The 25,522-nt window shown below is 33.9% G+C and overlaps 1 protein-coding gene across 4 annotated transcripts in view; it reads right to left on the bottom strand.

Annotated features, from left to right (window-relative positions):
• Nucleotides 1-8,708: 8,708 nt before the first annotated feature.
• The window catches only part of LOC150108775 (PRELI domain-containing protein 1, mitochondrial-like), a 132,836-nt gene continuing 116,022 nt past the window's right edge, over nucleotides 8,709-25,522 (bottom strand). For all 4 annotated transcript variants that reach the window (XM_090410108.1, XM_090410098.1, XM_090410090.1 and 1 more), the window contains one exon: nucleotides 8,709-12,365. In XM_090410108.1, coding sequence (XP_090266234.1) covers nucleotides 12,030-12,365 — 336 coding nt within the window. In that variant the 3' untranslated portion in view covers nucleotides 8,709-12,029. The remainder of the gene's footprint in view (nucleotides 12,366-25,522) is intronic.

Below are 25,522 nucleotides of genomic sequence, written 5' to 3'. Positions count from 1 at the left end.
AGTTGTTTTAATTGAAATGGGGCCTGTTCAAAAGAAAAATATAATATATCCCAGAGATACATATGGTCGTGAATTTGGCTACATGTATTATAATAGAAAAATGGAAAACGGGGAGCTCGTGCCAAGAACATGGCTCATTTATTCCGAAACTTTAAATTCTGTTTTTTGCTTTTGTTGCAAATTTTTCACACCTACTGAATCAAGTAGTCTTGTGGAAGATTATAACGATTGGAGAAATGTAAGTACAACTTTGCCTAGACATGACACTAGTTTAATTCACATGAAAAATTTCTTGAAATGGAAGGAACTTGATAAAAATTTAAAAAACAATATTGATTGTCAGACTCAAAGCATGTATGAAATGGAAAAGAAACATTGGACGAGTGTTTTAGAATGCTTGATTGAAATTATAAAATTCCTTGGTAGCCAAAATTTAGCTTTTTGTGGATTATCTGATAAATTATATGAAAGGAATAACAGCAATTTTTTAAACGTAGTCGAACTGTTTGCGAAGTTTGATCCCGTTATGGAAAATCATGTTGAAAGGGCCCTACAACGAAACAATAGAGTACACTATTTGAGTAAAGACAGTCAAAATGAAATATTGGAAACTTTAAGTAATGGAATCAATGATACAATTTTATTATCAATTCAAAACTAAATATTATTCCATAATTTTAGACTGCACACCTGATGCAAGTAAAACAGAACAAATGACCATTATTATTCGCTTTGTTTCTGTGATAATGGAATTGCCAAGATCAGGGAAAACTTTTTTGCACATAAACCACGTCCTGTGGAAGTTTATGTGCAACAATAATGGAACAACTGGAAAAATGGAACATTTCCATTGAAGAAATGCGAGGTCAAGGGTATGAGAATGGAGCAAATATGAAAGGGAAAAAATATGGGCTCCAAAATTTGCTTTTGAACAAAAATCCTCGAGCTTTTTGCATGCCATGTGCTGCTCATACTCTAAATTTAATCATTAACAATGCAGACACAATTAGTTTCTTTGCAATTATTCAAGAAATACACAATTTCTTTTCATTCTCTTACAAACTTTGGGCAATCCTTTTAAAGTTTGTAAAAAAATTAACATTGAAACAGCCGTCAGAAACGCGATGGGAAAGTGAAATTAATGCAATCCGCCTTCTACAATATCAGTTAGGAGAAATTTACGATGCACTTTTTGAAATTATAAATAATGAAAATTTTAATAAAGGACTACAAATTTATTTGCTCTCTTATAACTTGGCATGATTTACTTAACAGAATAAATCCTGTGAGTAAAATGCTTCAAGACAAAAATATGAACATTGCACTTGCTTTAGAATCTATCGAAAACCTAAAAATATTCTTAAAGAGTATCGATCAGATACAAATTTTAAAGAAGTTCTAAAAATGGTAAAAGAACTGAGTGAAGAAGTATGGAGAACAAGAATTTAAAACTGGTACGGAAGTTCGACGACGAAAGAAGACACTACAATTTGACTACGAGCATCATGACGAAATGTCACAATCGCCAGAAGATAAATTTAGAGTGAATGTGTTTTAATCACTTCTAGAAGTCGCAATCTGTTCGTTAATAGAACGTTTTGAACAACTTAAAACATATTATAATTGCAATTTCTTGTATGAATTACTACAAATTAATAACGAAGATTTACGAAAAAATTATGACGATTTAGAGATTCTCTTGAAGGATGCCGACAATAAAGACGTAATTGCAATAGAACTATATGACAAGTTATGTGCTTTCAGGGATATTTTTCGGAAAGATAATTTAAATATTCAAAACCCTTTCGATATTCTTAATTTTATCATGTCCAATAATTTATCTTTCCTTAACTTTTTAATTGCTTTAAGAATACTATTAACTTTACCTATTAGTGTAAGGAGCGGTGAACATTCCTTTTCCAAGTTGAAATTGATTAAAACCTACTTAAGAACAAGTATGCCACAAAAAAGGTTTGTTAGTTTGCCATTAATAGCTATGGAAAATGATATATGTGCAGAATTAGACGTTAAGACCATTATTTCTAATTTTGTGAATATGAAATCAAAAACTCTAAAATTTTAATTTAAAAAATTTCAAGTATATTTATGTAATTTAATTTATTTTCTATAAAGATGTTATTTTTTGAATACTTATGTTAAATGTTCTAATTATTTCCTCATCTATCTTGAGTTTCTTTCATTTTCCTAAAAGATGGTTACAGTTATAAAAATTATTAAAAAATGTTTACAAGTTACTAAGAATTTAGTAACTTGTAAAATGCAAGAATTTTTTAAATTTTAGTTCAAATAAATTTTAATTTTGGTAGCGATTCGGGTCGGCGAGAAGACTATAATCCCTGTATCATTATATTCAACGATTAAAGTGAAGTGGCTTTTATCAAATTTTGTTTTAACTTTTGAGAATTTTTTGAATATTCGGGTTTTTAACGATTATCAACACCCGGTTCCTTATATTTAGCGAACCAACATGTGGCTGTTCTGTCAAAATTTACTTAAGAAATTTCAAATAATTTAAATTTTTATTATCGTAAAAGAACCACACACACCCGGATCGTTATGGGGGGGGGGCTTAGATAGAAACTGCATGTGGGCGGCAAAGACCCTCGTGCCGGTTCTGATTGTAGCCATGGCCTTCCTTCACTGTATCTATAAATGTGCTTTGTGACTGTTGGAATCTGTTACACAGTCTGAACCACATGACTCAAATGCCATCTGGCTACCTCTGATTGACTTTAGTCGTGTGTAGTCTTGTGATGACTGACCACCTGAATTCATCAATTAATTGGTGTCCTGTAGTTATATCCAAGAATTTTACTATCACAAAATGGAAAACCACACCAAAATGCCAATTTTCATGCCATGGCTCATTTGTTTATACAACTGACAGCACCACTCAATAACATAACCAGACACACTGTCACTTTTTGCACAATGTATCTGACTTTCATGTTTTTTCCTACCCCTCCCCCTCAAGATATTGCATTTTTTCTTTGATCTTTAATTTATGGAAAACCAATGTAAATGTTTTTATTATGTTTACTGAAATGTGTTATTATTTAATGAACTTGTTTGATGCTTTAAGAATATAAAGTTTGTTCTTAGTTGTATACATAATAGAGATAGAAGGTTGAAAAAGAAAAATATTTTGTAGAGGTCAAGCTCTGTTTGAAGCTAATGAAAAATCATCTCAAAAATTGCCACAGCACATTGTCATTCCCTAGTTTTCAAGGAAGCTCTACATAAAAAAAAATGTTTTAATGTTGCATGTCTTTTGTTATTCACAATGCAAGCATTCAATCAGTTTGTATTTCACCATTAGAAGCATATGATGTGAAAATATTTTTGAAGTTTTCTTTACAAGAGATACTGTATCCAGGAAATTCAGTTTGCCTTTTCACCTTGGAAGGCAACAAAAGTATAAAAATGCTATCTTTTAGGAAGGCTGTAAGAAATACGTGTCGATTTATTTATTTAAAAAATAAATAAAAAAAGATTTTTCTATCTGGAAAGAAATTGATAATTTTGTTAAAGAATTGTATCATGCTCACAGGTTTATTTTTGTCATTAAGTTCTTTTTTTACCTCTCCTTGGCAAAATCTGTATAATCCTAGAAGTAAATTTGTGTCATTGGTACTGTAATAACAAAAGTGACCTATAAATAAATAAAATTAAATGGGAATTATCAATAATCAAATAAATGTCGGGTAATATTTAAAGACCATACAAGAGGATCCTCAAAATATAAAGTAAGCTCTTCTATTTGCTTTTACACTAATATATAAAGAAAAAAATAGTAAACTAAACGCAACTTGTATAAAAGGGACTAATGACTTCGCACCAACTGCCTTAGTATCTGGTAATGATGCAAAGCATTGTGGAACACTACTTTTATATATGCAAAATATATTTTTTTCACATATACAAGTAGTGAAAAGGTGTATCACCTATCTAAAATACTCTGGATTAGAGGTAGTTATAATATTAGCATTATACATGCCTGAAGGGGTAATGCTTGTTCCACAATGCTTTGCATCAATATCGGATATTAAGGCAATTTGTGCGAAGTCCCTTTATACAAGTAAGCCTGTTCATTAAGATGCTTCACACAATCATACTTTGTTTTACTTATGCTTAGATAAAGGACCAGACAATGTCTTCTGCATTAATTCAACCTTGACATCACTTCTGGGTAGCAACCATTCCCAAAATTATACATGTCTGAAAAAGATGGGCGCTTTTCATTATGGAATACTAAAGCAATAGATGTGAAGTCATTAGCCTCTATATACAAGTAGTCTAGTGGTGATGAGTTTGTTTGCTTACACTTGGATAAAGGAGTAAAACAAGAATATAATTTCTTGGGAAGTTTATTTCATAACCAATCACCTCCTTCAAAGTGGAACCCTCTGATCGTACTTCAAAAGATCTCAAAGAGGATTGCAATTCTGGCATCCTATGCAATACATTTGTAGCAGAACTGCTTCCTCCTTCAGGGTGCATTTCAGCCCAAGAAAGAGTTTGCAAGGAGCCAAATCTGGTAACAGTGGAAAAACAAAGGTGTACTGTGTTTGAGAATTCCTGGACACTCAATTATTATAGTGGAAACCAGCTATTAAAAGATCATTTTCTTAGCTGTTTTTGAAAATTTATCTCAAAAGCTGTGGGAGTTCTGTAGAGTAATTCAAGTTAGACTCAATACAGAATTTTCTAATTTGCCTGACTTCTGAAAAGAACTAGGAACATAGATCGTTTTAAAAAATGACCACTAATTAAATGTCTTGGGTCATTTCACCACTATTTATTTGGAATGATTATTATTATTATCAGGCCTCCACGGAGTCAAGAGACTCATTGCAGGAAGTCCTTCCTAGGAAACACAAAGTCTATCATACCACTCCTTGACCGTTCTTGCTCTCACCACTCTATCAAGCAATGCATTCCACGGTTCCTCCACCCTCCATGCAAAGAAACCACTCCTCCCTTCTTGCTCACAGCTTCCTTTCATACTTTCCAGGGATGGCTCTTCTCATTGCTCCTTCCCACTGCTCCACCAAGTGAAAGAACTCCCCAGTGTCCACCCTGTAACTGCCTCCTCAAAGATTAAAAGTCTCAATCATGTCACTTCTCCTTCTTCTATCCATCACACTCCGCAGTCCACATTCCCTCAGCCGATCCTCATAATTAGCATTGTACTGTCCTGAAACCATCTTTGTTATCTGCCTCTGCACCCTTTCCAGTTAATTTATCCCCCTTCAAATCCTGGGGACCAAATTTGAGAACAAAGTGTGGTCTGATCAGGGTCTTATACAATGGAATGATAACTGCTGACTCTTTGCAGGTCAGCTTCCTTCTCAGTATTACAGCAATCCTCTGTGTTACCTTCACCACCTTTGCAATATGTTCCCTGAATTTCAGGTTTCTATCAATCATCAACCCTAGATCTCTTGTCTACCCTATTTCCTCCAGTACAACTCCTCCAATAGAGTATGAAGTGTCCCAAACCTCAAGACCTTATTACATTTTGCTGCATTAAATTGACAACCCCATTCATTTGCCCATCTGTCTAGTTTATTCAAATCCTTTTGCAGGGTTGCCACATCTGCACTATTACTAATAACCCTTCCCAGCTTCACATCATCTGCAAACAACTGAATATCCCCTTGCAATCCTTTGAAACACAAAATGTTATTGCAACATTTTGTGTTTCAGTTATATTCAGAGTTTGCAACAGAATCTCATGCACATATGCTGCTCTTATTAGTGCAATCATTCATGCAAAAAAAAAAAAAAAAAATTGCATTTTAGATCAATACAGTCACAAACAAATCAAGGTGCTAATTTGTTCAGTAAATGACATCAGATGCATCATGCCTCCCCCTTGTTACACTAGTATAGCTACTAGTTCCTATTAAAATCTGTTCTATAACTTTTTGATCAATTTTTGTATTAAAAGAATAAAAAGTTACTTAACCCTTAACTCCAAAACTGCTTTTGTGATTGTTGCTTCTCCCTTCCCTTTAATGGTAATCACACACACAACAGGGCAGTACTTAAGCTTGGACAGAAAGTTTACACTGCAGATTGTACTTTGTAGAAGAAATATTTCTTTATTTATTCCCTCTATTGAGAGAATAAATAAAAGAAAATTTCTTCTGTGAATCAGGAAGTGATTTGTAAATGGATGGTGGCCAGCCACTGCTGTAATGTGTAATGGACAGAGCAGGAGAATTACCAGTCAGTTCCCTATAGAAATATCAGAAGAAAACAAATGCAGCAAAAACTTAAAATCTCTAAGTGGAACAAATTTTTGAGAGATGAATCATTAATCAACCTAGTTTCTCTCTTCTGCATTATTCCCAAACTTCATAACAGTAGTCAACTAACTGTTGAAGAGATCTATCATCTGCACAAAATTAATAATCCATCCAGAGGCAAGCAAATGTCCAGAAATAAAAGAGGAGAATTTTTTTTTTCTTTCTTTAACACATTAACTGCCACAATACAATTTTTTTTTCCCAGCTTCACAGGCCACTGCACTAAATCGTCATATTATGTTATTCTAGTGATTATTTCACTTAACTGCAATGTGAAAAGAATTTTTTGTTTAGACGTTTATTCATTGTGACATACATGCATTTTACGTGGCCTGCTGAGCAAAGTAAGACTGTGCCAACAATAAGAACACCATGTGGTCATGTGAGGTATGAGAGTTTCACATATAACCTATCTACCAAGTTTGGATTTTTTAGTGTATTTGTTTACAGAGTTGTTGCGAATTTGTTTTGTTTGTTTTATTGCTAGCTAAGTGATACAGTTAATCAAAAACAGGTATACTTGTTTTCATTAGATAAGTCTGATGTAAAATATTTAGTGTTTTGAAATGTTTTGAGAATGTTATTATTTTAATAATTTGGGTGAATACAAAAGACAGCAGCAAAGATTGCAAAAACCTTTGGACAAATTTATGTCCGAAGAAGACCATTCTTTCGAGGGCTCATCTGATGATGCAGAGTATGAGCCAAGTGAAGCAGACAGCTCATCATCTTCAGATAATGAAAAACTGCTCTTGAAAAAGAAAAAAAGCACTGCTAGGCATTCCTCCTGTTTTTCCATCATGTTCATCATCCACAAATGTGCCTACCAAAAACTATTCTACAGACGACCACATCAAAGAAGCTTGAGAATGTTGTGAGTAATTTCTACATAAACAATTCCTCAGAAAATGAAGATGAATTACCTTCTCTGACATGGGAGACATTGGTTACTTTTCCAGGCAGGATAACATTCCCGCAATACATAAAAAACAAATGACATAAATTCAGAGTCAAACTATTCAAGTTATGCATCGGAGGTGGCTATACCTATGACTTCCGAATTTAATGTGGGAAAGAGAAAAATGTGACAAATGGCAATGAAAATGTCCCAACTACTGTTGTTATGAAATTATGTGACCCAATGCTGGATTGTGACAGAACAGTTTACGTAGACAATTATCACGTGTGTAGATCTTGCCCATAAGTTACTTGAAAGAAAGACACACCTCGTTGGTACCTTGAGAAAAAAACAGAAAAAATAACCCCAGAGAAGTAATTCATGAAAAAAAAACAAGAAAAGGTGAATGTATCCCTATGGAGAGCAACACAGGAATTGTGGTCATGAAGTGGTAGGACAAACAACGATGTCCTAATTCTTTCTACAAAGCATGACGGTCAGCTCCTGTCGAAATTCTGACATAAATAACTGCGCACCATATTTAAACCTTATGTGAAATTGGCAACTCTCATCTGCTCACCTAAGGACAGATTCACTCCTTTATCACTTCCAGGAGTCTATGAAGTGCCCTGTTCTTGTCATCGAGCCTACTATGGACAGACAGGAAGAACTGTGGACATCCCCCTCAGTGAACTCAAAAAATATATCCGGCACTTTCGCTATGGCAAGTCGGGTCTGGCAGACCATGCTTTGGATACCCCAGCACACAGGATCAATTGGAAAAAAAACAAAAGCACAGTACAGAAGCTTCTACAAGTCAGAGAGGTTGTTCTTGGAATCAACAGAAGCCTTAAAACATACTTCAAATCTTAACAAGTATGGCTGCATAAATCTACCAAAGATTTGGGAGACAGTCATCCTAAGACCAAATTAATATTTATTACTTTTTTTTTTTTTAATTTTATATTTTTTTTCAAACTTTTTAAGACTATCATTTGGATAACTATTTCAAAACTTTGAACTTTTTTTTTTTAACCTAGATGGCACCATATTAGGACTTTAGTCTTGTCCTGCATGCTGCAATTACTTATACTAGCCTCACTGTTACACCGGATTGTGGTCGTCTTGCATTTGTAACAAACTTTGTGTTGTGTGCTCTGAAGATGCTGGATATAATACCAGCGAAATATTAGCTTTTAAGTTAATAAATAGTTATTTTCTTATAACAGATGGATTTCGTATCATACCGTGAAATCTATTACAACAGGTGATAATTAGGGCGGTCGATTCCTTCAACTAACAGTCATAAAAAAGAAAAGACTATCAGTCGTATAATAGAAAGGAGTGTCCAGAAATGCAAGTTAAATTAACTAGCCACAAAAAATATTTACTTGCCAATAGTAACAGTCTAATTTATAAAAATATTTTTATACACGTTTGAAAAAACAGAATATTAAATGTTATAATGACAAAACAAAAGTGTTACATTCTTTAATTCTTGCTACACCTGCACATAATTATACAGAAATATTCTTTCTTTTACAGGAGTTTAAGATGTATACACCACTAATACTTACAGGTCTGCCCTATTTTGCGAAATGTAATAGTTTGTATTTCCTTTCATGTATTGTTCATAATGAAGGGTGAACTATATAAATTATCCATAAACAATTATATATTCAACAAGAAAGATAAATAATTCAATTTATGAAAACAACACTCACCACAAAGCCAGACATCCTTTTCATGATATAATATCAGTCACATGCCTCATCTACGACTCACATTTACAAGATAATTGCATTTTCTTAAATAACAGTACTAAAAAACCTTTTCATTACGTAAAATAATGAAAAGCTTAATGTGTATAATTACACTAAGCTAGCATGTTGTAAACTGTAAAAAATAAGAGCATTCCAACACTACATTAGATTCGAGCTCATCTTTGAATGTTAAAGTGAGTGTTAGAAGAACATAATTTTTTTTTATATTAGTTAGTTATCAGTGAAAAAAAATCGATCTTATTATTTTTTTTTTTTTTTTACTCCAAATGCCCGGTAGGAATGAGTTTATAACAGGGTGAGAGACAGTGTCATCTGTTGTTGTGGATTGGAATTACTTAACCTTTGAAAAACAGCCAAACTAACTTTAAGCAAGAGTGGGAAAGTTTATGAAGAAATTAACTTAAAGTAATTACATATACCCTGGTTGCAAATAACATTTTAATAAATTCATTCACCATAGTCAAATAGGCAGTGAATGATATGTTTTAAAATGAAAGAACATAAATTATATGAAGAAAATAAAATATTTTGAATGTATTTGGTAAAAAGGCTGAAAATTCGCTTCCCACTTTTCTCTGATAACTTGGTCATGGTGAATGGATTTCTGGATCCCTTGCATGTAAGTTTTGCCAGTAAATGGATAATTGTATGAAACTAATTATTTCAATAAACTGAAATAATTAGTTTATTAGAAGATGCAATATTTCATCTTACATACGGCTTGAAGTGTAAGAAAAAACTTATTTCTGTATAACTGGTTTACTGACTTATAAACTGATGTATGTGCGAGAGAGAGAAATGAAACATACAAAAAGGATTCTATTTTACACTGCCTTATATAATCAATGTTATATTCTAAACCAGGATTCTGTTCAGATATTTTTAAAATAAGCAGGAACATATGACGAACATAAAAGCAAGTGAATTTGTGTTAGTCATAAATGGACAAGTTTACAGTTAAGGGTTAAATTACATAACTTAATATTCTACTAGTCAATAAATTTATACATAAATATTTTAACTGCATTTCCAAATTCATGTTTTTGAAGGCCAAAGAATTTGACTATGGATAATATCAATTCATGCCGGCCACCGAGCCTAAATATTAAATGTGACCACTACAGGTGTCAAAATATAGGTTATAATTTAATAACAATAATAATATAATTTCCTTCAAAAACAAAATGTAAATAAAATTATGTCCATAATATCGAAGCCAACCCAAAACAGTGGATACTGATGCTGTTTCTACTTCTCTATATAGATAAATGCCATCATATTTTCTTCATAAACTAATAAATTTAGTAACATCATTCCTTATTAAAAAAAAACATTAAACAAAGAAAAAATTAATTAAATAACATGGAATAATCATTTATCTTTCATAAAATTTAATTTATTCTACATGATTTATTCTGCACTCCCCTGTAGTGAAATATCATTCTTAATTTCAAAAAATGAAAACAAAAAGGGACACGATACACAAAATACTTTGCATTTTTATGATATATAGTGTGGCAGTCAAAGTAGAATCAAAAGATAACAATTCCATTTTGCAACAATATAATTACATTATAAAAGTATTTCGAACATTTACTTTTTTTCAAAAATTATACAGATATAACTAAGTTGAGTTATTTTAACTATTTTCACATAATATAAAAAATAAGACGTATCAAAAAATGCATTTGAAGAGAAAAGAACCTTTAAAAAAAAATTTTAATAAATCAGAGGTTTCCACGTCTTTTCAACTAGTGTTTCCTCATCTCCTATTCCCGCTAAACTTAATTTACACACTTCCCTTCAACAATTATAAAAATCTCACTATGATAATATCATAATTATTAAAGTGAAATCATAACTGAATATTCAAAAATTTCCTATTAAGCTACTAAGTTTTTTTTTGAAAACATTCATGAGATTTGTTTCAATTTCAAACTTTTTGGTTTGTATATAAATGTTTTAGCTTATTGGTCTCATGTAGTCAGTGCTAATATAGCAAAGCAATACAGACTCAAATTGTTCCCTATTACCAATTCTAAGTGGATAATAAATATGCTTCATATTTTCTTAAACTCTACCCAAACTCTCTCCTTAACACAGAAATCTTTTCAACTTTCCTTTTCACTCTGGTCAAAAAATCTGTCTATCGCTGCTATTCATTTAAAAAAAAAACTATATTCTTCAAAGATTAAGGCTGGACTGAAACATTCCCGACAATGCATATGCACAGCTAGAGTTTTTCAACAAAAGGAAAGGTGGAAATAACAGCAATTATGCAATGTCTTGTGAATGTTAATAATGCATGACACTACCTGTTGATATGTCTGTCATAATGAATGCCATGTATAACAACACAAGCAGCTTTTTTAATTTCAGCAAAATATTTAAAGTATGCTACTATATAATTTTTAAACATTCAAAAGTTTCCATATACCCCAACAACACGGGAACCTCTGGTACGGATTATTCCACAATTTTTCATCTCATTACACCTAGATTTTTCTAGCCGTAATGATAAAATACTTTGAGATCATAACAGATTATCTGAAATAACTAATCTTTCATAAAAATTACAACACACACACAAAGATTTCATAATATGCTTTTCCAATTGATCTCATTATGATTAATATACTTCAGTACATCAAAATTATTTTCAAGGTTTTAAATGATTGTTAAGATACATCATAACTTTAAATGTTCTTTTGTAAATATACATAAAATATATTTTTTAAATATAATTATTTATAAAAATGCAGTACAAAAAAAAAAATGTTTCCACATTTTAAATTACTAAGAATTGCAACTCCTAATTTGCTTCTTCAAAAATTTCTTAGGATTTTTTCCTTGGCATATATTTTGTGCTTTACATTAAATTATAACATGTCTGGGAATAGTTGATATGCTCAATATTTTAGCAGCAGAAAATGATTTTAACAGTAATAATTTTTGTAATCAAGACTACAATTTAAAAAAAAAAAAAAAAAAAAAAGGCTAATTGCAATAGCTTTATTGGCTATTTGGAGTACATGCTGCAACCAAGGGGACAGCTGTTGATTTGGCCAACTCAGTTGCCTTTTTAGCTTTTTCTCTTAATTTCTTGTTTTCCATTAATATATAAGGAATGGTAGTTTCTTGTAAAGGAGACGATGGAAACATTTTCTCCAATACGAACTGAAAACCATAGCATGTCTTGACTGCATTCTTTCTAAACCTTTCCACTCCAAATGCTTGAATAGCTCTTCCAAATCCAAAAATAGATGAAGATACCCAAGCAGCACGATCCACTATAGTCCATTTATGGTTTTCTTCACTTTGTCTGTATATGCATTTCTCTTCAATAGACTAAAATTAGCATAATAAATTAGCCTGAAATTCTTTGCTTCAACTTTCAAATATTGCTACAATGAATGACACAAAACTATTGAGACAAATAAAATTAAATTTCATATTCTTAGTCAGTTCTCACTAGTGCAATTTCTCATATGGACCACAAAAATAGATTATTTTTTTAAAACTAATCTATGCTGAATTTCTTATATATGTATATTGCTTAAAATATGTCAAAATGACATTTGTGTAAAACAGATCAAATGAAAAATTGAGAAATTCAAATTGCATAACATGTTAGGAAGTTTAGATATAGTGTGCATTATATTCTCAGCTTCAACATATTAATCTGTTAAATAGTATAATTTTAATTCTGCATTGTTTTATTCTAATAGTCAACTCACACTATGACAAACCACCAAAACTCAAAAACAGAAATTCTATTGCAAAATAAATTTGAATTACAAACAATTCCTATGATCCCTTTGAGCATGCTATAGTGAGAGTTGACCTGTATGCTAACTACATGCATCACCCACTTTCTGAAGAAACCAACCATCACCAACTTTCTGAATAGAGAAAGTTGGCTAGTTTTTGGATTTACAGACTAAGTAACTATGAGGGCAGCATATTACGTACGTTCTTCTGGCCAGTTTGCCTGTTGTCCAGATGAAAAAAATGGTTTCTATGAGGAAAACCTACTCTATGAAAGTGGCTAACTCACTGCAAAAAGAAAGTGCAATATTGTGATGAATGGTACCATTATAATCAACAGAATGACAAATGTATGCATAAGAAGTTCTAAATCCAGAATGGCTGAGAAACTTTATGCCACCACCATCATTTTTCACTCCTGCTTAAGCATAATGGCCAGTTTTGAATTGTTGAAGTCACATATAATTAAATACCACTTCCATGAAAGTTAATTAAACTGCTTGTGCATCTAATGCTACAAAAGTGCTAGAAGTTGCAATACAGCATGTACCTTCACCAAAACAACAACCCAACATAACAATTTTACACCTGCAAAGTTTGCAGCTCCATCCATCCATAGATTCATTGAACACTATCAGATACCATATGATCACTCTGCTCCTCAGTGATGCACTATAGCAGTCCTTGTCAAGTAGTCTTGATGTATACATTTCTGGGCATATCTTGACTCCATCCCAGAGCATTTCGGGGTCTGTTCTCCATGTTGATGTTTCTTTTTGTGAATTCAGTAAGAATTACTGACCATCCGGTCTAGTGGGACAGGCCTTACTCATCAGTCTCAGTCTTACTTTGGTTCTCACTAGCTGATGGTCTGCAATCAATCTAGTGTTCTGCACTATAAGTGTGAGATGTCCAAGTATAGGTGCACTGTGGGTGCTTCTGAAAGCAAATAACGGTAATAACAAATCTGTTAACAAGGCCAAATTACAACAGTCTTTCACCACAGGCATTCTCCCAGAATAAACTTGCCACACTAAGGCCTAACTGTCATACTCTTTCTCACTTTTGCATTGAATTTTGTTTTTGCCTTCTGGGTTAGAGAATATTTGGTGAACTTTGTCAATTCATAATGCTGTAGAAAGATAAGTAATATTTTTCAAATTTTTGCTAATACTCAATTCATTTAGTGTGCAATATAGATCGAGTTATTTAGACTAAGTAAAACATATATATCCTTAAACTATATATTGTCACTATGGCACCTATGTGTAGCAGAACAATGGTGACTAAGACGTCTTTATTGGGCAAGCTCAATTTGCATGATTTTGTCCAGTGTAGAATTTATGAATGTATTCATCGAGAGAGTTGAAAGATTTGTAGGAGAGCAAAACTGGTGAGCTATATGTAATAAATGTTTTGGAAAATACTAGTAATGTAATGGAAAATACTAGGGGTCAGAGAGTGCTTGACCTGGTAACTGCATTTGAGAATTGGCTGTAATGAATATGACCACGTTGCCACCAACTGGTGAGAGTGATCATAGGGGTCTTGACTTGGGAGGTGGCTAAAGGTGTGGAATTATAATTAAGACAGGGTACATGTGGAATTATCGGGCTGGTAAGTATGACAAGCTTAGGAGTTTGATTGGAGCAGTGCCATGGCATGTACAACTGCAAGGGCTGGTTGCTGATAGTAAATTGGAGGCAGTTAAGAAGTGTTTGCAGGAGTTATGGCTGACTGTATACCTAGAGTCCGAATAATAAATCAAGTAGAGATTAAATGGATGAATAACACCATTAAGCTTGAGCTGCAACAAAATAAAAAACTGTGGAGGGAATTTAAGGAGAAAGGTAACCTGCAGACACATGAACAGTATAAAGCCCAGGACAGAAGGGTAACAAGTGTGGTAAGAAAAGCAAAAGCAGATTATTAAAGAACATTAGCCATGCAGGCTAAAGAGAATCCCAAACAGTTTTTTCGATAAGTTGCAAGTAAAAGAAAAAAAAAATGTATACAGCAGATTGATTTTAAAGAATGCCAATGATAGGGAAGTAACCGAATCAGTTGATATAGTAGAATTACTGAGCGAGCACTTGGTATATCATCCAAGTGATGACATTGCAGAAATGGAAGAACCAACAGCTTATATGGGAATTTGGTGAATGAAGTGGAGGCGAATAGTTTATTACAAAACCTCAGTGTCAATTCATCTGAGGGATTGGATGGTATACCAGCTCGTGTCATACAAGAAGCAGCTAAATAATTGTCAGTACCCCTGACATTTTGTTTCATTTGAGTCTCGGTTCTGGGTTAGTCCCGAGCGGGTGGAAAGAGGGGAAAATAGTTCCACTGCATAAAGGTGGTTCCAAGACTGCTGTTGTAAATTACCGACCGATTAGCATATCAGGAATCATTGTCAAGGTCTTAGAGAAAATAGTCAAGAGGAAAATACAAGATTGGATAGAAGAAAATGGGATACTGTATGGGGGACAGCATGGTTTTGTGAAGGGTAGATCATGCCTCAGTAACTTACTCACGTTCTATAACACAGTGACGGCTGAAATGGATAAGGGTAATGGGTTTACAGTGATTCTACTGGACCTTGCTAAAGCCTTTGATAGGATACCGCATGGAATTCTAATCAGTAAACTGCAGCATATGAGAATGGATATAGGGTTGGTGAGAAGGATAGGAGGGTGGTTGATAGAGAAATATCAGAGAATGGTTTATTCAGGAGTAGAGTCCAAAAGACAGCCTGTGACTAGTGATGTGCCGCAGGGTTCTGTTCTTGGACCACTACTTTTCAATTTGTTCATTAACGATATAGAAAGGATCTGAGAGGAACTGTGCATCTGTTTGCGGATGATGCAAAGTTCGGTAGCGCAATAGTGAATGCTCAGGATGTCAAAATTTTGCAGGATGATTTGGATAGTTTGGAGGACTGGGCGTCAATTTGAAAATGTAAGGTTTTGCATTCTGGGGTGAAAAGATTAGCAGCGGTATATCACATTGGTGGAACTGTACTCCAGGAGATTGACAAGGCCATGGATTTGGGAGTGTTGGTGGATAGGGAGTTGAAGTTTAGGGGGCACATTGCAAAAGTGGCTAAATCAGCTCATCAAATGACTTGGTGACTGAAGAATACTTCGATAAGCAGACAAGCAAGTTATTGTTCCTCTGTATTGAGCCTCGATAAGACCTCATCTTGACTACTATGCCCAGATTTGGACACCAGGGTTTCTTGATCGGGGAGGAGGTGGAGAGGATCCAGAGGCGAGTGACCAAGATGATAGCAAGTCTATGGAATGAACCTTATGAGAACAGGTTGAGGATTTGTGGGCTGTAGAAATTGGTTGATAGGCGTTAAAGGGGTAATATGATTGAGACATTCAAATTACTGAAGGGTTTCTATAAGATTAATTGAGAAGATTTTTTGAGAAATAGGACTGGTAGTGGGAGAACTAGGGGGCCATCCATGGAAACTTGGTAAGAGCGTGGTTAGCAAGGGGTGTTACAGCTAGGTTTTTTACTTGGAGAGTGGTAAATGAGTGGAATAAGCTGCCAGCGTCTGTTGTAGGTGCCATGTCTGTAAATGAGTTCAAGGTGAAGTATGATAGATACTGTGTGAATGTTGAATAGTTGTTTTTGACATGATGTTGGGCCTCCCTCGATGAATCTAAGGACTCCTTGGAGCTGCCCGTAATAATGATAATCATAACTCCAAGATCCCTAGCCTCGTCAATTTCTCATAACACAATCCCAACAATATTATATCATCATCATCAAATTCCTGACATTTACCCTTAAGGGGTGTACAGGATATGATACTACTACATGAAAAATTTACTACATCATTATTAACTTGCTATCTACAATTTTCCTACAAGTCAATCTATTATCTGTCAAAGCTCCAACATTGTCAGATCTTAATATTTCTATCTTCTAAGGAACTTTTTGCCATATCAATCCACTTCTATTGTGGTCTTCCTCTGGGTCTTTTTCCTGCCAACCTGGCAGAGAACACTTATTTTGCTAATCTTTCCTCTCCCATTCTGTTTAAGTTACCATACCACCTGAGATTAGCTCTGCTAACACATTCCTGGATGCTAATAATGTCAAGTTCTTGTCTAATATCCTCGTTTTTAATATGATATTGCTAATATTGCTTGTATACAGCTAATTTAGTGTTTTGACTAATTTCTCTCTTATTCCATATAAATTTATTCAGCTTATTTACCATCTTCACTAAAAATCGTGCCTAAATAGCTGAAATGTTTTACTTGTTCTATAGGTTCTCCATTCACAATGTGCTTGATATTTTCAACTTCTGCCTATTTTGATGGTCTTTGTCTTGTTATTGCTGACCTTCATACCATATCTATTACAACAGTTATTCAATTTAGTTAGGGAATCCTGCACACTTGTAGCAGATTTATTTAAAAGTATAACATCATCCACATAAAGCAAAGAGCTGACATTAACATCTCCAATTTTCATATCAGGTTTAATACCACTTTCCTTCATAATGTGATCCATATAGATAATGAATAAGAGAGGGGATAATGTACGTCCTTGTCTCACACCAGATTTAACATTAAACCATCTTCCTATACTTCCTTCAATTCTAACTGCTGACTTACAACTCAAATAAAGACTAAGTATTGCTTGATATAATGCCTCACTGACACCATACAACTGTAGCATTTTGAATAGCTTCTCTCTTGGCACCTTCTTATATGCTTTTTTCCAGATCTACAAAACTTAAATACAGATCTTTGTTATATTCCCATGCTTTCTCAACTATTTGTTGTAAAGTGAAAATCTGATCCTGACAGCCTCTATTTGGTCTGAATCCAGCTTGTTCTTCAAACTTCTCTTCCACAATCCTTCTCAACCGTTTCTCAAGTATGTTGGCATAAATCTTACCAGGAACACAAAGAAATACCTCTAATTCTCACATTCAGTTTTATTTTCCTTTTTTATACATGGGTACTAAGAGAGCTCTACTCCATCTGGAATTTGTCCCTCTGTCCACGCCCTCTGAACAATGCAGTGCAGCTACTGTAAGACTTACACCACCATATTTGAGCAAGCATTTCTGGTAGAATATCATCTATTCCAGCTGCATTTTTCTACTTCAAATATAGATATGTATTCCTGATGTATGCCTGGTCAGTGTTTTTTTTTTTTTTTTTATCACTGTGCTGTCATCACCGCTAGTTTCATTTAGCAATTTTTCGAAATAATTACTCTATACTTCAAGGATATCTTTTTCTCCAGTTTTCATATCACCTTTACAGCTAATCCCTTTTACAGCACTCTTTCCTCCATTTCTGAGCTTCTTTAACAACCTTCAGAATATCTTGCCACCTTCTTGATATTTATTTTCTATGTTCTTACCAGTCTTTCCATGACTTTTATTTAGCTAGTTTTACACAGTGTTTAGCTTTCTTTCATTTGTCTCAGTATTCTCTAAGTGAAATAGCTGACTTGTTTGCCTGGAACTTTTGATATGCTTTCTTCTTTTCCTTCACTGCCTCTTTAACTTCCTGTGTCCACCATAGAGTTCTGATTTTTCTATCCTTGCACACAACTTCACCACATGCTTCTCTGACTGAATCAATCAATGTTTCCTTAATAACAATAACATAGTCAATGAAACTTTTCTTATTCCTTGCCTCTTCTCTCTGTGTGAATTTGTGCACATTTTTATGTTAGAACATAGTGTTAGTAATAACCAGTCCATGTCCAGAGCAGAAATCCAACAAGTATTTGCCATTATGATTAGCTTTGCTCTTTTCTCCAAATTTTCCCAAAATATGTTTGTATGTATGACAATCGTTTCCTACTCTGCCATTTAGATCCCCAACAAGGAAACTTTTCATTTTTTATTTTGCCAGTTTCTTTCTCTAAAGCCTCAAAAAATTCCTCCACTTCTACCTTAGCAGAAACTTCTGTGAGACCATAGGTACAAATAAGTCTCATTGTCCAGTTCCCCATTCTGATATCTGCCCACATCACTCTGCTTGAAACTGCCTGTCATTGAAGAAGATTAGGCTCGTATTTAGTTGAATACTATGGCTAATCCTGCTTTTCCTTAATTGTCATTGCCTGAATATAACATTTTGTATTTATTGCTCAGATAAATCTCACCAGTTTTTGTCTATTTTTGTTTCGGTCATCCATATTATGTCTATCTGGTACTTATCCGATTCCTCAGCTAGCTCCATTTCTTTACCATTCAGGCTTCTTATGTTGATAGTACCAATCTTCAACTCTGGTGATATTGAGTTGGGGTGTGTTTTACGGTTTGTTCCAGTAGCTGACTTTTTGCTGTTTGCCCCGGTTCCCTGGCGAAAACAACGGGGGCCTTGTTTAACCGGGCGACATTGCAGCTGGCATGAAATTCTGTCGTGTTTTACCATCATGTTATATTTTGGTTTAAGCCAATAAGAATACAATTTGGTCAGATAAATCCCAAATTGGCAGCCCATCATCGTTCATTCAGTATCCAGGTAGATACCTAACAGGGTGCACTACGAGAAGGTGAGGATTGGACATTTGTCAGAAGCCCTGGTTAGGACTTCGTTGTGTCTCCATAAATTTCCATCATGGAAATTTATGGAGACACAACACGTTACAATAATTACTTTACTTATCATTAAGTAACATTCAACGTTTTGACCTCTGTATTGAGGTTGAAAAAACATGTACAGGATACAAGCCACATGACAATACACTACACAAAAGTAAAATGAATCTAAATGTTAATCATTTACCCTAGCCTGACCTCTGGTGGAAAAAACAGGACTCCATTAAACAATTTCTAAAGTTGTCTCATATTAAGATTTTCTTTTGTTTGGGGTTCTTCTAGATGCTATATGGGTTGAAGATGGGTTCTCCAAATTCTTGGAATAATTAATCCATCATTCTTATTCAGATTTGGATGATGTTTCAGCATTTCACACGCTTTTTTGAATTTTCTTTCAAACCAGGTTTTAGTGTGCTGTAGGGACTTAGTGCCTTTCCAGTCAATTCTATGATACGTTTCCAGTGCAGGGTCTGGAAACGTATCATAGTGGAGGTATTTAATGTGGCATTTGAGTTCAACTTTTCTAATTGGGATTGTGCATCCTGTTTCTCCATGTAAGGTAGCTTACAGGTACATGAATTTTGTAAACCCCTGGGTAGGCAAAGTATGAAAGAGCTAAGTAAATTTCTTAATTTTGCAAGGGGTTTGAAGGTTGTCTTAATATTGTATTTAAATAGTGTTATATTTTTTCTGAAATGCCCCTAATGTATGGTACGGCTATGGCATTCTTGTAATCTTTTTTGCTTTTAATGGTATTTTTATGGAGAATTTTGTGAACTTTTTTTTTTTTTTTTTTAACTGTAGCCTTTTTTTTACTATGTTTGACTAATAATTTCATGGTTCAGAGCCTATTCATTGTTAGGGCTCTGTTTGAGGATGTGATGACCCCCCTAGTTGTTGTGTTGGATGGTGGTATGAATTTTTATGTGCGTTTTGGTTTGCGGTAGACTGTGAAGGAGAGGCAGCCTGAGGGAAAACGTGACATATCTAGAAAAGGTAGAGAGTTGTTTTTCATCTCGATGATCAACTGGATTCATTGTGTTTGTTCAGGTGGCTTAGGAATGTATTTAATGTTTTGTGGCCATGGGGCCAAATGATGAAAATATCATCAAGATATAAGAACCAAACCTTGGGCTTTAGGCTGGCAGAATCTAGAGCTCATTGGTCGAAGTCTTGCATGTAAAAAGTTAGCTATGGTGGGGGGGGGGGGGTGAGCCTATGGCCGTACCTTCTTTTTGTAGGCAAAAATTATTTTGCCATGTGAAATACCCAGGAGCAGAGTATGTGGGCAAAGAGGACTGTGATATTGGACGGAAATATAACTTTTATATGGAAGACTTCCATGTAAATACAGTAAATCCTGGATATTTCAGTTATGTTTTTGTTTGGGCGTACTGAGCAAGGAACGGAGTTTAAATAGAGGAGTGAAAGAAGTACTGAAATATCCCAGCGTTTACCGTATTTGATGCAATTGCAACATGCTGTATTTTGACCAGACAAAAAAATCCATCGAATTACATCTAAAGAACATAAAAGAGATTTGACATATGGCAGAACCAGAGCAAGTGCTCTGTCAAACCATGTCCTGAATTCTGCTGATGCTAACGAGAAAACTCTGCAATTCATCCAGTCTTACTCCAGAAAAGAAGTGGGACAAATCGGAGAATATCTTTTGATGCCATGATGAACTTGACAGAAGAATTGCAAAATTTAAAGAAATCATCCTCAATCCAGTACATCCCAACACTAACATCAGCTATAATCTCCGAGCCTTCCATTGCGCTGCTATCTAACTTTGGCATTCGTGAGACCTTGAATGCACATGCACACCCAACAATGAAGAGATACAGAGAACAGCTTCAAATATTAATGCTTTAATGTACAGATTTTTTGTCTTTCACAATGTTTGTTGGTAGTTCCCTCTTGTCATGCACCCGAAGAAGTCTTCTATGAAGAAAAAACTAGTTGTAGAGGCTATCTTAATTAAAAGTGTTTCTATGTTTATCTCTAGGCTTATAGCCATTTAATCTATTTTTAAAAAATAAATAAATAATATATATATACATACATACACATACACACACACACACACACACACACACACACACACACACACATTTTTTAAAAAGCCTTAAGGCAGCTCTACCACTGGACAATTCATTGCCAGGCTAGTAACCTGACATGGTGAACACTAATTTACTTCTAAGCTAATAGAAAAAGGTATTCGAAAAATAAGAAAAAGATATGTTGAAAGTTTTTTTCACTTGGTTATAAATTAAACACTGAATTGAAATTAGAAGAATTTCTAAATTACTAAACAGAACTGTGGACAGACAAATATTTTAAAAAAGACAACTGGCAAACAATTAACGAAAATGAAAAGGAAATAACTAAAGAAGAATTAGAAATCAGCCTGAAAGAAACAAGAAATGGAAAATCACCTGGAAAAGATAAGCTAGGTTCAGAACTATATAAATATGCAGGAACAAGATTCAAAGAAAGACTCTTATTAGTTTTAAATAAAATTTACTCAACTCCCCCCCAATAGAATGGAAAAAAGCAATTGTGATTCCTATCTGTAAAATAAAAAGGTAATAGAGATTACCCTAAAAACTATAGAGGTATCAGTATACTAAATTCCTGTTACAAAATACATAGCAGAATCTTAAATGAAAAACTAATGAAATATTCCGAAAACTTTATTTTAGAAGTACAGAATGGATTTAGAAAAGGATGATCATGTATAGACCCAGCATTTTGCCTAAAATTAATAATAGAGAAAAGAGAATACAATTTAGAAACACATATTGTATTTATTGACTTTGAAAACGCATTTGACAAAGTTAAAAGAAACATATTATTTAACATATTAAAAGAAAGACAAATACCAAATAATATCCTAAAAGCTATCAAAAGTATATATGAAAATAATCGAATACAAATAAGATTAAATCATGAGCTATCATATACGAGAGAGATAAACCAAGGGATCTGAGGGATGTCCCCTCTCAGCAACTCTTTTTAATATCTACTTAAATGAAATAATAATAAAATGGAATAAAAATTTACATCAAGGAATTAAACTTTCTCCTACAGTGAACTTAAACACTCTCCTTTTTGCCAACAACCAAATAATAATTAAAAATTCTGAAGATAACTTACAGAAAACTATTTTAGATCTAAATGAGATAGCCATAGATTATGGAATGAAAATATCAACAGAAAAATCAAAAACTATGGCCTTTAAAGGACAAGATCCAGCGAGAACTAAAATAGTAATAGATAACAAGATCTTAGAACAGGTGAATTCATTTAACTACCTAGGATGTATGATCACATATGAAAATGAAAAAGATCATCATCATCATCAAATTCCTGCCATGTACCCTCAAGGGGTGTACAGGATATGACAGTACTACATGAAAAAATTACATCATTACTAACTTCCTATCTACAATTTTCCTCCAAATCAGTCTGTTACTTGTCAAGACTCCAACATTATCAGATCTTATATTTCTATCGTCTAAGGCACTTTGTACCGTATCAATCCACCTATATCTTGGTCTTCCTCTGGGTCGTTTTCCTGCCAACCTGGCAGAGAACACTTGTTTTGCTAATCTTTCCTCTCCCATTCTATTTAAGTGACCATACCATCTGAGATTAGCTCTGCTAACGCATTCCTGGATGCTGACAATGTCAAGTTCTTTCCTAATATCCTCATTTTTAATATGATATTGCCATTGATGCCATCTGTTCACGCCTCTAATCTTTCTCAGGACTCTCATATCTGCGGTCTCTAGTCTTTGGTCAAGTGTTTTACTTCTGACCCAGCTCTCAGATCCATAAGTTAAAATTGGTTTGAACACAGTCTTGTATACAGCTAATTTAGTGTTCCGACTAATTTCTTTCTTATTCCATATGAATTTATTCAATTGACTTCCCACGATACCAGCTTTGCTGATTCTGTTGTCTATTTCTATATTTAGTTTACCATCTTCAGTAAAAATTGTGCCTAAGTAGCTGAAATGTTTTACTTGTTCCACAGGTTCTCCATTCACAACACAGTTGACATTTTCAATGATTCTGCCTATTTTCATTGTCTTTGTCTTTTTATTGGAATTTTTAATGAAAAAGATATAAACTTAAAAATTGTAAAATATTTAAAAATAACAGGTGTAATTAACTCTATATTTAAACCAAACCTAGTTCAAAAACAAACCAGACTAAAAGTATACAATACATTAGCCCTACCAGTCTTAATGCATGGAAACAAAATCTGGAAAATAAAACAAAAACACAAACAAAGATTAATAACAGCAGAAATGAAGTTTATGAGAAAAACTGCAAAGTATACCCTATTTGATCACAAAAGAAACGAAGAAATTATGAAAGAATTAAACCAGTAATAGAAAAAATATAAACATAAATGGATCGAACACGTTCAAAGAATGAAAACAGAAAGATTACCAAAACAAGCCTTAAAGTACAATCCATTAGGAAAAAGAAAACAGGACGTCCTCTTAAACGATGACTTCTAAGGCAGGAACAGGCAATGCTAGGCCTAAATCCTTGATCCGCATGATGATGCCATACTTGCTGAGGTTTGGGAAATGTTTTGAAGCCGCTTTCGATTCTAAAAACAGTCTCTTCTGTGTAGCAGTATCGTTTTTTCCCTTCTGATCCTGTGTGAAAGGGTATCCAAGGCATGGTCTGCTAGTCTCGACTTGCCATAACGATAGTGCCAAATGTATTTTTTATGTTGTCCAAGGTAGATGTCAACAGTTCCTGTATGTCCATAGTAAGCCAGGTCACACATACAGGATACTTCATATACTCGTGTATGTGATAAAGGTGAGAGTTTAGCACTCTGACTATCTTTTTAGATGTGGTCTGAACGTGTATGACTCGTGGTTAACTACAGGCATTACGACATATGAGGAACCATCTCTTCCACATATTGTGATTCATGGCTGCAGGACTGTGTGTGTGTTTTCACGTGGCTGGTTTGCCTGTTCTGGAAGGCATAAAATTCCAAGTTTCAGGGTGAAAAAATCTCCTACCTTCATATGAGACCGGCTAACTCACCTTTAATCGAAAGAGGTTCGATTTATCCAGATAAAGGTTCTTCCAGATGAACGGGAATTGAACCCAGGTGTCTTTCTGACCAAAAGGTTTCGTCTATACTGACTGAGCTATAGAGGCTCACATAATATATATATATATATATATATATATTTTTTTTTTTTTTTTTCAGAATTCATTTTTACTCGGTTGGAATATTATGAAAAAGCTTTAATGACTGATACTGAGAGATAAAAAGATGACATGATATATTTGAAAAGATACTATTACTAGTACACTAGTTTCGTTGAATTGATCAACATCTTCAGGTATCACAATCAAAGAAATATATAAAGAATATATATTTTTTCTTTGTCTTGCTGCTTATTTCTCTAAAAAGACCTATCATGAAACACGTTTATCTCATTCTCTAGACAGTTCATCTTGGAACTATTTAAAAAAAATTAGCACTCTTAAAGCTTCTAAAATACAGAATTTAAATAAAATCAACCTCATTAGAAAATATGATTCTCTTAAATATATACAGAATAGCAAAACTTCTCATTTTGACTCTACCTATTTAAAAAAAAAGTTGTTATCAATAAGTCTTCCCATCAGCTATCTTTGGCAGAAGAAAGCATACTTGCTAAAGGTCTCAACTTTGTCACTGCTCCTACATCCATCCCTAAAGAACATCTCTTAACAAGGATATAAAAGGAAGCTTCTTTATTACCAAACAAAGAAGCTAACCCCCTCCGTATGGAAGCCATTTTCACCATAAATAAAGCTAGACCTCCACCAGACAACATTTCTTACTCTGAAAGCACAGCTATTAAGTCTTTAAAAGATAATAATAACATAGTTATTCTTCCGACAGACAAAGGGAATGCAACTGTCATCTTAGACAAGTCTGATTACCATAACAAAATCTTGGAACTTTTAAACAGTGATACTTACTCAGAAATTAATAGTGACCCTATGATTGAACTACACAATAGAATTAATAATTTATTAAAAACCACCTTGGAGAGTTACAAAGAAACATTCGTCTTTCTCTTAGGTCACTTTATCCCTTGATCCCTCG

The sequence above is a fragment of the Typopeltis vanoorti genome, chromosome 2 (genome assembly GCF_054136105.1).
Source record: "Typopeltis vanoorti isolate ZY-2024b chromosome 2, IOZ_Tvanoo_1.0, whole genome shotgun sequence".
NCBI lineage: Eukaryota > Metazoa > Arthropoda > Arachnida > Uropygi > Thelyphonidae > Typopeltis > Typopeltis vanoorti.
Note: the sequence above shows the minus strand (reverse complement) of the source record. Positions and strands in the feature narration are given on the sequence as shown.